The following is a 14821-nucleotide window of genomic DNA, read 5'->3' on the forward strand; positions in this document are numbered from 1 at the left end:
AACGGGATGTGTTCTGATGGGAAGGATCCATGACATCTGAGATACCTGTGGGACCCCCCATATCCCATAAACAGTTGGAGATGTGAAAGAAGTTCAAGAGGGAGGTTGGGGCAGGATATTTAAATTATATTATAACTCTAGGAGAGATGATATTTAAATGAATGATGAGGTTCCCTAGTTAGAGAGCCTAGAGAGAAGAAAGTCCCCAATTGAACCTGGCGGTGGCGGGGTATCTACCTACAATGAAGGGGTATATAATATGGCTGGAAAACCAGCAAAAGAGTCTAACTGATAATAGCAGCAGGTGAACCAAGAGAAATGTTAATGGAAGAGAGGGAATCGAGAAGGCAAAGAGGGAGAAAAGACTGAGGCTGTCATATTTAGTAATGAAGATATAATTTCACAATTAAGAAATTAAGTGTCCTTTTCTGGATATTAACAAGGGAAAGGACAGCAATTTACATACTTTTTCATTTAACTCTGCGGACAAAAGGAAGTTGCCTCCGCCACCCAAACACTACATTTCCCAATACAAAACACGCCAAGCCGGGGCGCACGCGCTTGAGACAACACGGCCTATTGAATTATGGGAATTGTGGTTTCGTTATCACAGTAGGCGGTGGTTGGGACCCAGCTTCTCCCACTATTGCGAATATGAAACCTCGTGACCCCGGGATGTTGTGCTTCCTTGTGACCCGGAACAGGATGGTGTTGATTGAAGTCCATGAGACAGCCTTCCGGACTAATCAGCGACTTAAAACTAGGCGTTGGCGTTTGAAACGGCCCAATCAGGGTCGCGCGCTGGGGTTTGTTCCTTAAAGAGAGCGCTGAGGAAGAAGGCGGCCAGGAGCAACGGACGGTGGCCTGCGAGCGGACGACAAGGTAGCCGGGGGAAGGCGAGGTGGCGGGACGCCGAGGGGCTGCGGTTACGGTTTTTTGGGGAGATTCTTGGGGCTTGGAGCTGGTGGAGCCTTCCGGAGGGGAGCCAGCCGGGTTCTCCCCGTTTTCCCCGTCTAGGAGCGGACGAGGAGGCGGGCCGCGAGGGGAGAGGAGAGAACCCGGGGCTGGATAGTATCAGAGGAGGAGAGAGGGGCGCGAGCTGGGGGCCGGCAGAGGCGGTTTGGACGGTTCCTGGGGGTCGGGGTGAAGGGCGGGGGTGTGGAGGCGAGGGGAGCGAGGCGCGCCTGGCTCCAGTTTTGCGCAGGCGCAGTGGACCCGCCGCCGAATCTCTGCCCTGCCCGCCCCTCCCCCCACCTCCGCCTTGGCTGGGACCCTGTTGGACCCTCCCCTGTCTGATCTGCAGATGACCGGCTCTAACGAGTTCAAGTTGAACCAGCCTCCGGAAGATGGCATCTCCTCGGTGAAGTTCAGCCCCAACACCTCCCAGTTCCTGCTGGTCTCCTCCTGGGACACCACGGTTCGGCTCTACGATGTGCCTGCCAACACCATGCGCCTCAAGTACCAGCACACGGGCGCCGTCCTGGACTGCGCCTTTTACGTAGGTCCTTTAGAGAAAGCTGCTGTTGGGGGGGACCCTGTCCCGGCCAAGATAGGCCTCCTTGGGCGTAGCTGACTTAGTCTCAGTGGTGTCCCCCTTTCTGCCCGTTATCTATTAGACTAACGCTTTTGGATTCTTACCAGTGACAAAAGGAGGTAATCCTAAAAAGAAAGCAGGCTTGGCTTCGCTTTTTTTGGCACCATGGACCCCTTTTTGGCTGTCTGGTGAAAACTGTGGATTCCTCAGGATGTTTTGTAATACATGAATAAAATAGATAGGATTTTAAATAAAATAGACTATATCCAAATATTAAACAGTTGGGCGATTCCAAAGTAAGAAACCTTGGTTTAGTTTAATATGCAAAGTAAAATGCATAGAATTAGAAGTAAAATCAGTTCAAATCACAGTTACCAAAATATTAAAAAAAGAAAGTTTAGAGATTCCATAGAGAGTAAAATGTTGGAATTGTTTGTATATTTCTATCCCCACCAACTCCTCCCCCCCATTTGTAAATAAACTACTTTGTTTTACAGTTGACTATATGCTTTCCCATTTATTTGCTTTTCCTTTTTTAAAAGGTCAATTGGGCAAAGTTTATTTTAATAACATGGTTGATTCTAAAGGTTATATAGATCTTCAGACTTGTTAGAAGTGTGATATAGTCAAAACTTAAAAAAAAAAAAACATTTTTCAGGATCCAACACATGCTTGGAGTGGGGGCTTGGATCATCAGTTGAAAATGCATGACTTGAATACTGATCAAGGTAAGCTGGCAAAATTTCTTATTTTCAGGGACTTGATTTTATAAGCTTTTTAGGATGTAGATGGTTCCTTATTGTAGCAAGATAGCATGCTACATATAAATAATATGTATTTGTGAAAATAGAATAGCTACGACTAAAGCTTGAATTTATTTTTAAAAAGTTGAAATGACTTTTAAATTATTGGCCATCTTCTGTTTTTTTCTTCAAGAATAAAATTTGAGTGCCATCCTAAATGTTGTGACTTGCCAGGTATTTGACTGTGACTCTGTAGTTAGATGGATCCAGATCATTTTTATTGCCTTTAATCTTGTTAGGATTTTGAGAAACTTTGCAAATTTAACCTTATTTTTAAGGATCCAGGTCATTTTTATTGCTTTTTATCTTATTTGGATTTTGAGAAACTTTGCAAATTTAACTTTGTTTTCATTAATTCTGATTGTACAAAGTTTTGAAATCTGTGAAATTAAAATATCTATTTCCTTTCCCTATTCTTGATACTTAGAGCTTTTTAAAAGCTTAACAGTTCCCTAATTATATTTGAGTCACTAGATGAATACTGCACTAAATTTTACTCTTAAGAGAATAACATAATCTTCTACTTTAGGAAGCTAGGGAATGGTGTGGATAGAGCTCTGGCCTTGGAGTCAGGATGACCTGAGTTCATATCCTGCCTCAAACACCAGCTGTTTGACCTTGAGGAAGTCATGTAACCTCAGCGTCAGTTTTCTCATCTGTAAAATGAGAATAAAAATAGCAACTACCTTTCAGGGTTGTTTTGAGGATCAAATTAAATAATATATGTAAAGTAACTTGCAAACCTTAAAGTGATAATATATGATAGCTATTATTATGAAAACTTAATTTGAGGTCTATATTTTGAAATATTACGGTGTGTTAGTAGCAGAGCTTGCAAGTGTCCCAAAGGTCTTTAGCTTGATCCTTCTTAGAGAATCTTTGTTCTTTATTCAAATGTAAGTACGCACACACGCACCCACCCACCCACATACTTGTGTACATATAATAGGAAAAGTTTTGGGGTACTTCAAAGAAGATCCTAGGAATAGATACAAGGGAGAGGGGAATACAGTTAGAGACAATATTTTGACAAAGTGGGGTTTTTGGTAGCACTTCATATACTGCTATAGATTATATATATTCTAGCATATGGCCGTACAGATTTGCTTGGACAAGTCTGTAGTCCCAAGATTTGAAAACAATTTAGAAGATACCTAAAGGTTTTAGCCTATGGCAGAATGGTATGTTTTGGGAATAGGAAACAAACTTTCAGGTCATTTAGGAGTCATTTCATTTAGAATCAGGAAATTATTGGAACTGGTAGCAGCTTTTCTGCTCCTCCACAATACTTTTGACATGTGACTTAGAAAGCACAACAGGACTGGAAATATATCTTCCAAAATTGAGCTATTTTGAAAGCCTAATGAAAGCATAAATTGCTGATGACCCAGGTCCCAAAACTTCAAAAGTAATATAACCACAAGAAATTTAGGTAGAAAATAAGGTTTTCTTTGTTTTGTTTTGTTTTTTTACTGTTAGTTTAGTATTTGAGACTTCCTTGTGAGAATTCAGGGGCACAGGTTCTTTCATCCAACAAATATTTACTGAGGACTAAGTGTTTGGTTGATGTACTTACAGAAGGACACAAAGATAGCCATTATGGTATTTATGATCTGGTAGATAACCTCTACTGCCATATAGACTAGCTGTGGTGTTGCATCACAACTCTAGGATGCTGTAGGATTATAAGGGGAGGAATGGGGAGTGAGTTACTTCTGGGCTGGTCTGGATTGTAGAGAAATTTAATTTTGTATACAGACTTCTGTGAAATGGTTGTTGCACCTGATTTATTAGGTACTATAAGAATAGCTCATTTTATTGTTCTTATGAGAAATCTTTTTAGTGGAGGCAATAAAGCTAGATGTTTTCCCCCCACACTTTTTTTTTTTGGTTAAAGAAAACCTCGTTGGAACCCATGATGCACCTATTAGATGTGTCGAATATTGTCCAGAAGTGAATGTTATGGTTACTGGAAGTTGGGATCAAACAGTAAAATTGTGGGATCCCAGAACTCCTTGTAATGCAGGAACCTTTTCTCAGCCAGAAAAGGTAGGTATTTTTAATAGTAATAGAAATTATGATACGTATTTAACTAGGTTAAATTGATTTGATATGTATTTATTGAAAATGACTTTATATTTAGAGGTTTATTATTATATCTTTTAAAACCCAATTAAACACATGTTAAAATTAATAGGAAGACTTTTTATCTTTTGTCTTAGTTTTGTGCTTTTAAAAAAAAATAAAACAACTTAAACATACTACCCTGTATTCTTCACACTGCAGCTCAGGGCTGGGTTGCAGCATGCTGCCATTTGAGTAGAAGCCATTTAGCAAAGACTGCCGGTTGTCCTAAATTGGGTTTGACATTCCCAAAGCAGAAAATGAGATGAAACATCGCTCATTTTCCTTTATGACCTGAAGTTTCATTTGAGTAGACTGTTAAAAGGGTAAAATGGGCTATCATTGCAACTTGTGATAAAGGTGTGCTACTGTTCCTTGTTCTTTTTTTAATAGTAAAAGATATACTTAGGAAACTAAGGTGTAAGTCTTTTTTAAAATCTAAACTTTTTGTATAAATTTTCACCCCTTGATCAGGAAGTGAAGCCTGATGTAGAGGATAACTGAGCATTCTCTCTGCATCCCTGTTAGACTTTATCAGTTAGTTAATTTTAAAGACAGATTGTTTTTAGTAAGAGAAGGTGTTCTTGAATTGAATCTATTTCCTTAGTGTAAATATACTATTCATACCATGTTAGCCATCATTATATACTGTATTGTATCCAAAGAGCCATTATTTTTGCCACATTGCAGTCGAATCTACTTCTGGCAAGACATTTGTTCAGAATAAAATAATTGCATTGTTTCTAGTTTTGATTTATAGTTGTATGTAGCATGTTAAGAGCTGTGATAAATTGCTGACAGAATATCATATAATGGACAGCCACACTGAATCAAGCTGCTTATTGGTTCAGCAAGGTTCATTATGTCACTTTTTTTTAATACTTTCTTTGATAAATGTGTACACCTATTCAGTAGTATGACAGTGGTTTCACTTGATTTATGATCATTGGGGATAGGAAACATAGTTAGAAACGTATGTGTCACCTGTATAGTAAAGATTTAAGATAAAATTCCTGATATGATTGTGCCATTATAAATTGAGCTCTTAACTGGATTCTGGGTTCGTAAACTTTAATATTTCACAGAACTTACTCTATGTTCTGTTATACGTATAACTTTTTTGTTTTAATTTTCTATTGATAAAGTCCATGGTAAATTTCTTTTGCTAAGGAAATATGAAAACCTTTTAAAATTTATTATTTTATTAATTTAATTTAATTCCACTTTTTTAATTTTTGAATTTTTTAAAAGTTGTATGACTGTTTCAGCTAATGTGACCAAGGTACACATTTAAGATTCCATTTTAGAGGGCCACTAAGTTGTTGAACATAGCTTATTACATGTGGTTGATTCATTCATGGAAGAGTTATTACCAAGCAGTAATTCAGAATATTCCGAAATATCCATAACTTTTTGGTTCCTTTTTAAAATTGTAAATACTGAAGGTTCAAATACTTGTCATATTAAGCCTGTATTGGCCTGTGAAGTGAATTTTTGAAAAGTACAGCTAAGTGGTTAAATACTATATTTGGAAAAGAATTTGTTTTTCCAGGATTGTGTATTTCTGTTTGATGTTTGGCTTTTTCATATACTAGTTTAAAATATGCTATATATTTGCTTTTGGGAAATAAAACACACCCAAAACCATCTTATTTAAAGTCAATGGCTTGGGAAGGCCAAGTTTTTAATAATTTGTGAAAGAAAATTTCAGATCAAGAGAAAAGTTCATAGAAAAAACTTCTGATTTCTTTAAAAAAAAAAATACAAGTTACAAGGCATTTCTGAGCCTAAATTAATGTTTTTTTAAATCATCCTTCCTGGGATGTTAGCATGTATAATTTTCTGTTATTTTTGTGTGTAGAATAATTTGAAAATGAATTTTTTAAAAAGGCAATGTTAGGTGAATTAGTTTTAATTTTAAGTGATTTGGTTTTAGCAAATGGTAATTGGCCCGAAGCATATTATTTATACTTCATAAGATCACAACAAAAAAGATATACTATTTATGAAAATTACTTGCTTTCAAAAGCGAAAAGCTATTATACATGTGATTTGTTTCTAACTGATTGAAAATACTTTGCTTCAGTCATTTCAAAATTTGGGGCCTGGTCAGCTGATTTTTAATGCCTTGATTAAATGTGTTGAACTTTGGAATAAAAATGCCATGTTCACAGTAACAATCTTTGTAGTAATTTTTGATATCCTTTAAAAGGTTTACACGCTGTCTGTGTCTGGAGACAGATTAATTGTGGGGACAGCTGGTCGGAGAGTGTTGGTATGGGACTTGAGGAATATGGGCTATGTGCAGCAGAGAAGAGAGTCTAGTCTGAAATACCAGACTCGCTGCATAAGAGCATTTCCAAACAAGCAGGTACTGATTTTTTGTCATTAAATACTGAAAATGTGTGATTTTTAAAATAACATTTTAAAGCAAATGCACTACTTGAACACTTAAAAATCTGAATGTACCTAATAGTGAAATTTTTGGAAGATTTGAGCTGCAACTCAGTTAATTCAGTTTTATTTTATTAGGATTTATAAGTCAGAACTCTGAAATCTGGAATTTTGATTTGTTGGAATTTTATATCCTCATACCATTTTAGACTGCTTTTGCACTAAAACTGCTTTGAATACTTTCCCTGTACAGTCTTCACAAATTTCGGATTAAAAATAAAACAAACTTGGTAGATAACAGGATAGATAAAGCTCTTATTCCTTCCTGACATGTACTTCTCATAACATTGCTACAGTTCTTGCTATATGGTGCAGCCTCCTTCCATTGTTATTTCTAAGTAAAGATTAGCTTATTTAATTCATGAAGTCTGGACCTTAAGTCTTTAGCTTTAGGACTACATATGTGGCAACTAAAAATATAGCCATAAAGTTTTAAGAGGAAGTAAATATGATGAACTTTTTTCTGTAGTTAGATTGGTCTACTTATTGATCTAGCAAGAAACTTTTTACTAAGAAGAAGAGCAAGTATAAACCAGCCATTTTTGGATAGACTTCTTAACCAACATTCCATGAGTGCTTCTTTGGTGATGGAGTCTGGAGTTCCCATATCATTCCATACACTTTTGGAATAAATTGTCTTCCTTCAAATAGTGTTTGCCTTCCTTTTTATCAGAAAAATGATATTTTTTTTATTTTTAAGTATTCATTTTCTTGTAAACCAGACTTTTTCTCTAGGAGTTCCATCTCCAGTTTTAGAATCGAAAACAACAGAAAAACATCCAGTAAATTTAATTTTTACGTTAAACTCTTCAGGAACATAACATTTAATAGATTAGAAGACAACTATACAACTATATTTTAGAAGGTCATTTTGAAAAGCAAAACATTTCTTTTATCTTTCATCTTTTACATTTTCTGCTTTTATAACTTCAAAAGAAAGTAGGGAAACATTTTGAAAAATGGGACCAACTTTCAAAAGTTTTAAACAAAAAACTTAAACTTCATGCCATATTTGGAATTTTAATTTATTATATGCAAAGGTGAGTCCCTGATTAGAGAAAAGTGAGTGGAGAAAAGGAAAGGAACAAGCATTTATTAACGCCTACTGTGTGTCATTTAGTAAATGCCTACTGTGAGCTAAGTGCTGTTTTATAGTCATCCCTGGGGAAATCTGTTATATATCTAAAATTAATTTTTTTGTTTTTTAGGCATTAATGTGATATCACCACTGAAGGAGAAGATTCTCCTACTAATTGAGACTTAATTTGTATGTGTTTTTCTCAGAAATGAAGCATTGAGCTTGAAAGATGCTTGCTTTCATCAGATTTGAATCTTTTTGTATCAGTATAGCTGGCTTTCCAAGTATCACAAAGAATTACTATTAAAACACTTAATCATAATTTAAATTTGGCTGACCAACACATTTGTTGAGTGTATACTATGCACAAGACACTGATGATGACTCAAATATGTAGAAACCCAATTTTGCTTTGAGCAGAAAGCATTGATATTTAAATTCAGGAATTAGATTAACTGGATCACCGGCTTTTTTCAGTATTCCACTTATATCTTGAAATATCCAGTTTTTGTTTGTATTGGATTCAGAAAATAATGCTAAGTAAACTAACTAGATGTTTATACCTTTTGTCTTTTTCTTCTTATTGTCAGGGTTATGTGTTAAGCTCTATTGAAGGCCGAGTGGCTGTTGAATATTTGGACCCAAGTCCTGAGGTACAGAAGAAGAAATATGCATTCAAATGTCACAGACTAAAAGAAAATAATATTGAGCAGATTTATCCTGTTAATGCTATTTCCTTTCACAACATTCACAACACATTTGCTACAGGTACATTACTTATTAAAGTATAGTTTGTAATACTGCCATTGTTATCTTAAATAAATTTCTTTTTTTACAGATATTTTTGATAATTATAGAACATTGAGTATTTAATATTTAAATTCCTTTTCTTTGTGTTTTATATTATGAAAAGTAGTCTAAGACCAAAAAAGCAACGACAAGAATATTTTCTTGGTTAATTAAGTTTTATTTAGTAAGTATATTGATCACAATGTGATTGACATTCAGAAATAATGAATTTATTTTGAAACTGCTTACAGGTGGATCTGATGGATTTGTTAATATTTGGGATCCATTCAACAAGAAACGGTTGTGCCAATTCCATCGGTATCCTACTAGCATAGCTTCACTTGCCTTCAGTAATGATGGGACCACACTTGCAATAGCATCATCATATATGTATGAAATGGATGACACAGAACATCCTGAAGATGGTATCTTCATTCGCCAAGTGACAGATGCAGAAACAAAACCCAAGTGAGTATGCTTCACCTGTATTTGAGCCTTTTCTTTGCATTCATCCTAGAATTTATTAATTTTTCCAAATTCATGAATAGCATTGTTGATGCCTGGTAGATAGTACAGCTGACTGTAGCGTTGGAGTTGATTTTATCTTGTTCTCCCAAGCTTTCAATATCCGTAGGTTGATAGACGTATGATGGATAAAATTGTGCCTAGTTGTTTTGTAGAGAAGAATGTCAAACTCTTATTCTTCTTTAAAAGGCACCATTATTTGAATCTTTGGAGTTATTACTAGCTCATTGCTACAAAATTAAGTTGAAGAATTCAGGAATAATTTAGTTAAGCATGTTCTTCTATTTAAGAGACTTAAGAATGTGAAGTGTTAAACCTTTCCTTTCTAGAGATGATTTTCCTATACTATTTACAGAAATTGGATAAATCCTAGGGCTTAACGAAAATCAAAAAGGTTATTTGCCCTTTCCTGGAATAGTTAATTTCTCTAATTTTGAAAAATCTGATAAAAGATGGCTTAGTCCTTTCATGTTGACTTAAAGAGGCTGCATATGTCAGTGGAGAAAAGCTTTTTATTTGGAATATTTTGACTGATTAAAAAAGGAAACTTAATACTTAACAAGTATGAAGTATTATTAAGTTTAAGTATGTGAAATGTAGTTCAGTATGAAGCATCTTTGTATTTCCAACAGCACCTAATGTGGGGGCCTGGCTGCATGTAGTAGATGCTCCAGAGATAGTTGTTAAAGAAGTTAATTTTGCAGTTGGATTTCTAGTAAATTTATAAATTTAAATTTAGTTTTGTCACCCTCATGAGTTAAAGTTTATTCTGGCAAGTGGCAAAATAAGCACTGTGTGCTTTATTGGGCATGATTTAAAAGCGAATAGAATTTGAGACTTGTTGAGTACAAGCTATGTTCTTGCTTACTAAAAACCTGTTCTAATTCTTTTGTTGTGGCTGGCCATTCTGATTTCATAAAGTTCTTTCCCTTTTTCAGCTTCTAGAAAATCATGTATATAACAGAATTTGACTTTAAATGTCATGTTGCTGAAGGCAAAATACTTTGCTGCCTTAATTAACAAAGAAGGGAATATCTGCTTAAAAATCATAAAAATTTTAAATGACAAAAAAAAGAGCTTTTTAGGTTTACTCTCTAAAGGTCATGAAATTATTAGCTGTAGTAAAGGTATTTTGAAGAGCAGAGTTAGAATGATTGTGATTATGTTACTGTTTGGATTTTGCAAACTGTATGGAATTTGAATTTTGTGGCACTGTTTGAACAGAAATCTAAGCATATAGAAAACTTCCCCACATTTTTTACTAGATGTTAAATAATAAAAAGATAGCTTTGCTATTTGTTTTCTTTGCTCTTATAGTTGCTAATTCTGAAGCTGCTTCACTGTGCCTCACGAGGAGGTTAATCTACAATTAAACAATATTTCCTCTTGGCTCTCCATTATTTTCTGAAGCAGATGGTCCATCATTTCCTGGGCTTTTAAACAAAGCGAGGTTAAGGTTAGACTCTTGGGAATCAGCTAGTTTTCAATCTTATTAGGGTGCAGAAGGAAAACTAATAAGAACCTCATAATATCATTTTGTGACTGTAAACAATTATTTATTAGCAAACAATTGATCCCAGAAGGGCAAATTGTTTGAGTCAGTAATGAGCTGAGAAAAGACAGAGCATATCTGTGTATTTGGAAAATAATTGTAACGTAATTGCAGTACATTTAGACAGGCATCTATTTGGACCTGTTTCTATCTCTAAGTGAATTTTTGAAAACATTAATGAGTTTTGCATACCATTCTGACATTTATATGATTCTTAAGCCTGTTTCAGTTGCCTAGCCTCTGGTGATTAAGAATTTTTTAAATTGTAGTGAGAATGAAATTCATTTCATTATAATTTTGTCCAAAAATAAGCACTAATTTTGGCTTATTTCTGCTGCCTTCATCTAGTAGCATTTTCATTTATTAAGTTTAGAAGCCAGTTTTGCTTAATTTTTAAATTTTTTTTAATGTGGGCAAAAAGAATATCTTTTTGAATAGTATTTGGTTTTACCCAAAAATCTACTTGACTCTTGATACATTTTTGCTCATAACTTTTTATTAACAGAGAGGTATAGTATTCTTTTACTTTACAAGTATTAATTTCAATGGAAAGTTAGTGTAAGCCTTCAAACCATCTATTGAAATGTATTTTCTTCATTGCAGGTCTACCTAATCTAATCATCTTGTGGAAGTGTGGCTTCTCTGTGGAAAGTTTTTGTGTACTTCCTACAAAAGATACTTGTCCTTAAGGGATAATTTATAGTAAATGTGGATGAACTCTTTTGCCATTGGATTTCTTTCTTTTCTCTTGTCTTAAAAGAAACCTGTATATGTACCATTTAGTGCTTTTTTAAAAAAAAATTAGAATCAGGACTACCTGTGTTCTTGTGTTGTAACTTGAAAAGAAATTTCTATTTGGAAATTTTTATCCTCCTTTTCTCCTTCCCCCTTCCCCCCCAGCAGCTTGACTATTTGTAACACAAACTGTGCCATCTATTTCCTACTTAATAAATCAGTTTCAGAAACTGTTTTAAAGTGTTGCATATTTTAAAATTTGGAAATTAGTGGAATCTACATCATAAGGCTACCAGAAAGCAAAATTGCTCTTTTCAAGAGCGTGCTGGGGATATATTTTACCCCTTTGGTGCTATAATGAATTCCATTTTAATTATGTTTATTTTTGATATACGTTTGGGACTCAGTCCTGGAAAAAAATGATCACTTGAAGTTTTACTACTATCATCCATGTCTCTTGAAGTTCTGTAGCCTTCTTGTGCAGGTCAGGTTTGCATTCTGCTTTGTAAGCAGCAGGGCTCTGCAGCTAACTGAACTGTTCAGCTTCTCAAACTGCGCTTGAAACTTGTGGAATCAGTGACCTTTTTGTTCACTTCTTTAATATCTCCAGCATAGTACTCAAGTAGTAACATAAATCCTTGCATTGAAATAACTACATTTGCCTAAAGAGACATATACCTAGTCATCAAATTTTAAAGCAGAAAGGCCTGAGGGATGGCAAATGTTATAACACATTATGGGTCTAATTTATTATATAATCTTTTACTGTAATTTAAAATATTTTTGCAACCATTCGAGTAAATATAAAACATGTATAGGATCTTAGAGTTGACTTTTTAATCAGTCTTTTTTGTATCTCCTCCATTTTGAATTTTTCTATTTTTGTACGTTTCTTACAGCGATTAGCACAGTGATGTGTCATAGTGTAGGTGCTCAATAAATATTGTTGAATTAAAGGCAAATGGCTCTCCCCCTCCTTCAAAGTCAATAATGTGATTTATAGTTTGAAATACCAGATAATTATGTTAAGCAAGATATAATCTACTTAAGGAAAATTCTTTTTTGGAGAGGTTTATAATATCAGCAATATGTCAGCAGTATGTTTGATTGGCTTCCATCATTATGGTTATTGTTTGGTTTAGTTACTTTTTATCTTGAGTGTAAGAGGTGTGGATAGGAGGCTGGAGTGACAATGGTAAGTCACAATCTGAGTCTGTTTCCTGATCTTTAAAATAAGGGGATGAAAGTATTTAACTAGATTAATTAATTATGATGTCGCTTCTGTCTATAAGATGTTGAATAATGCAGATAATTATGTAATTGAAGTGAACATTATACAGAATTGTGGTTGTTAATATATTGGTGTTTGATACTTTGTAATATTTCATTATAGGCATACATTGTAAAATGCCTGATAAGTCCATGTAGCTGTTTCACTTTCAAAGGGTTCAGATCTTGAGTGTGCCACTTAATAACTTATGGAAATGTCATTCTAGGTATTTTTTTTTCAGAATGGAGTATTCTAATTCTAAATACATATAATCCCTATGAATTATTACATATACTTCAACCAGATTTCTTCTCTTCATTAAGTGGTATCACTCAGGTCTAGAATCAAAGGGATTTTGAAACCTAGGAGCCATCTTTCATTCTTTGCTCCTTCCAAGTCATTTCTCAAGTCTTGTTAGTTTTCTACCCTAAAAACTCATAACATCCTTTCTTTATTCTTCTTATTAACCTTCTCAAAGGGTTTATCATTTTATACCTGGACTGTTGCAATATTTTTCTAACTGGTCATCTTTGCCATTATGTTTCCTAGTTCATTTCACATAGCACATCTGGAGATTGTGTGTGGCCACAGCAACATCTTTTTTGAGCTGATTAAGGGGATCTTTGGGCCAGAGGGTTTGCTTTTCTTCTAAAACTATTTCTAAACTACAATTTAGGTGCCTTGAATGAGCTTCCTTAACCATCTTATCTTCTTTTCCTGAATTCAGAGATCTGTTGTAATTTACTGTCCTTTTTGTCTGTTACTGCCATCATATTTTGGTATTCAGTTCTAGCACCCAGTCTTCTTCAGTGTTACCCTTTCTGCCACATACTCTAGTTTAGATGAGTATTTTCACATAAAAAAAGGAACATTATGTACACATAATAAAGTTAGAGTTGCTAGGTACTTAAAAATGTGTACAGATATTACTCATATAGATTGGGTGGTATCTGGAACTTCCAAATTTCTTTTCCTTTTTTTTTTTTTTTTCAAATTTCTTTTCTAGCTAAAGTTTCTTAGACCTAACTTCTCCTTATAATTCTCTTTAAGGACAGAGGGCTGTATCCTGATCTCTTCTCCCTTTCTGGCCTACTATGAGATTAATGGATTCTCATGTTGAAGATAGATATCTCATCTTAGTGCTTTGGACTGAATTTGCTTATTCTAAAATGCTGGGCTCAGTTAAGGAGCTTCCTGATAGCTGTACAATTTTTGGTGTTCCACCTCCCATTCCTGCTTCATCTTTAGTTTAATAGGTTTCTCTACCTCCTTATACCACACTTAATGCTCCAGATGGAGGAGAAGGTAAAACACTCAAAAAGATTACAGTTGTATGTTGTTACTGTCTGGAAAAATAACTCAGCCTCTCACAATGCTGAAGATAATTCCTTTTCCTTAAACCACAAGATTAATCTTTACTGTAATATTTAATAGTATTAACTAACTTGTAGAACTTTGTGGCTTAATTATTCTGCTGATATGTTCAAATTCCTCAAAATGGGCTCCTTTTTGCCTATCTATATTAGGAGCACCTAACCCTGCTATGATAAATTCTTTAAATTCCCTCAGAGCTTGAAGATCTGTAGGAGAAGGAAGTAGTTAAAACAGTAAAGTTCCACGACAGAATGGGAGAATGGAGTGTTACTAGGAGCAAAGCACAGTAAAATGGGAAGCTGAGCAAACTAAAGAAGGGGACATTGAAATGTCATTCGATTTAGACATCTTCTGATATATCCCTTCTCCACCTCTTAGCCCCCTAATCCGTTGAGTAAGACTCATAGTATACTCAGGCAGGCATTTATGGCTATCTATAAATCAGTCCATCTAAGTATCTTCCTCAACTCCCAATATTAAAATACTTTTTTTACTCTTCCCTAAACCATGCCTTCATTCATGAATCTTTTAAGTCTTTGCTCAAATTTTTCTTCCTGCCTGGAATATCATTTCCTTTTGTTTC

At 34.9% G+C, this 14821-nt stretch overlaps 1 protein-coding gene across 3 annotated transcripts in view; it reads left to right on the forward strand.

The window, feature by feature from the left end:
• Positions 1-580: 580 nt before the first annotated feature.
• Positions 581-14821, forward strand: part of BUB3 (BUB3 mitotic checkpoint protein) — a 46897-nt gene continuing 32656 nt past the window's right edge. Inside the window, exons 1-8 of one of the 3 annotated variants that reach the window (XM_072624857.1) lie at positions 581-882; positions 1304-1498; positions 2193-2262; positions 4235-4386; positions 6674-6832; positions 8584-8761; positions 9034-9250; positions 11463-11829. In XM_072624857.1, coding sequence (XP_072480958.1) covers positions 1304-1498; positions 2193-2262; positions 4235-4386; positions 6674-6832; positions 8584-8761; positions 9034-9250; positions 11463-11472 — 981 coding nt within the window. In that variant the 5' untranslated portion in view covers positions 581-882 and the 3' untranslated portion in view covers positions 11473-11829. Of the gene's footprint in view, positions 883-1303; positions 1499-2192; positions 2263-4234; positions 4387-6673; positions 6833-8583; positions 8762-9033; positions 9255-11462; positions 11830-14821 lie in introns of those variants that run through there. The other 2 variants (XM_072624848.1, XM_072624867.1) reach the window with 2 other exon arrangements.

This window comes from Notamacropus eugenii, chromosome 1 (assembly GCF_028372415.1).
Source record: "Notamacropus eugenii isolate mMacEug1 chromosome 1, mMacEug1.pri_v2, whole genome shotgun sequence".
Classification (NCBI taxonomy): Eukaryota; Metazoa; Chordata; class Mammalia; order Diprotodontia; family Macropodidae; genus Notamacropus; species Notamacropus eugenii.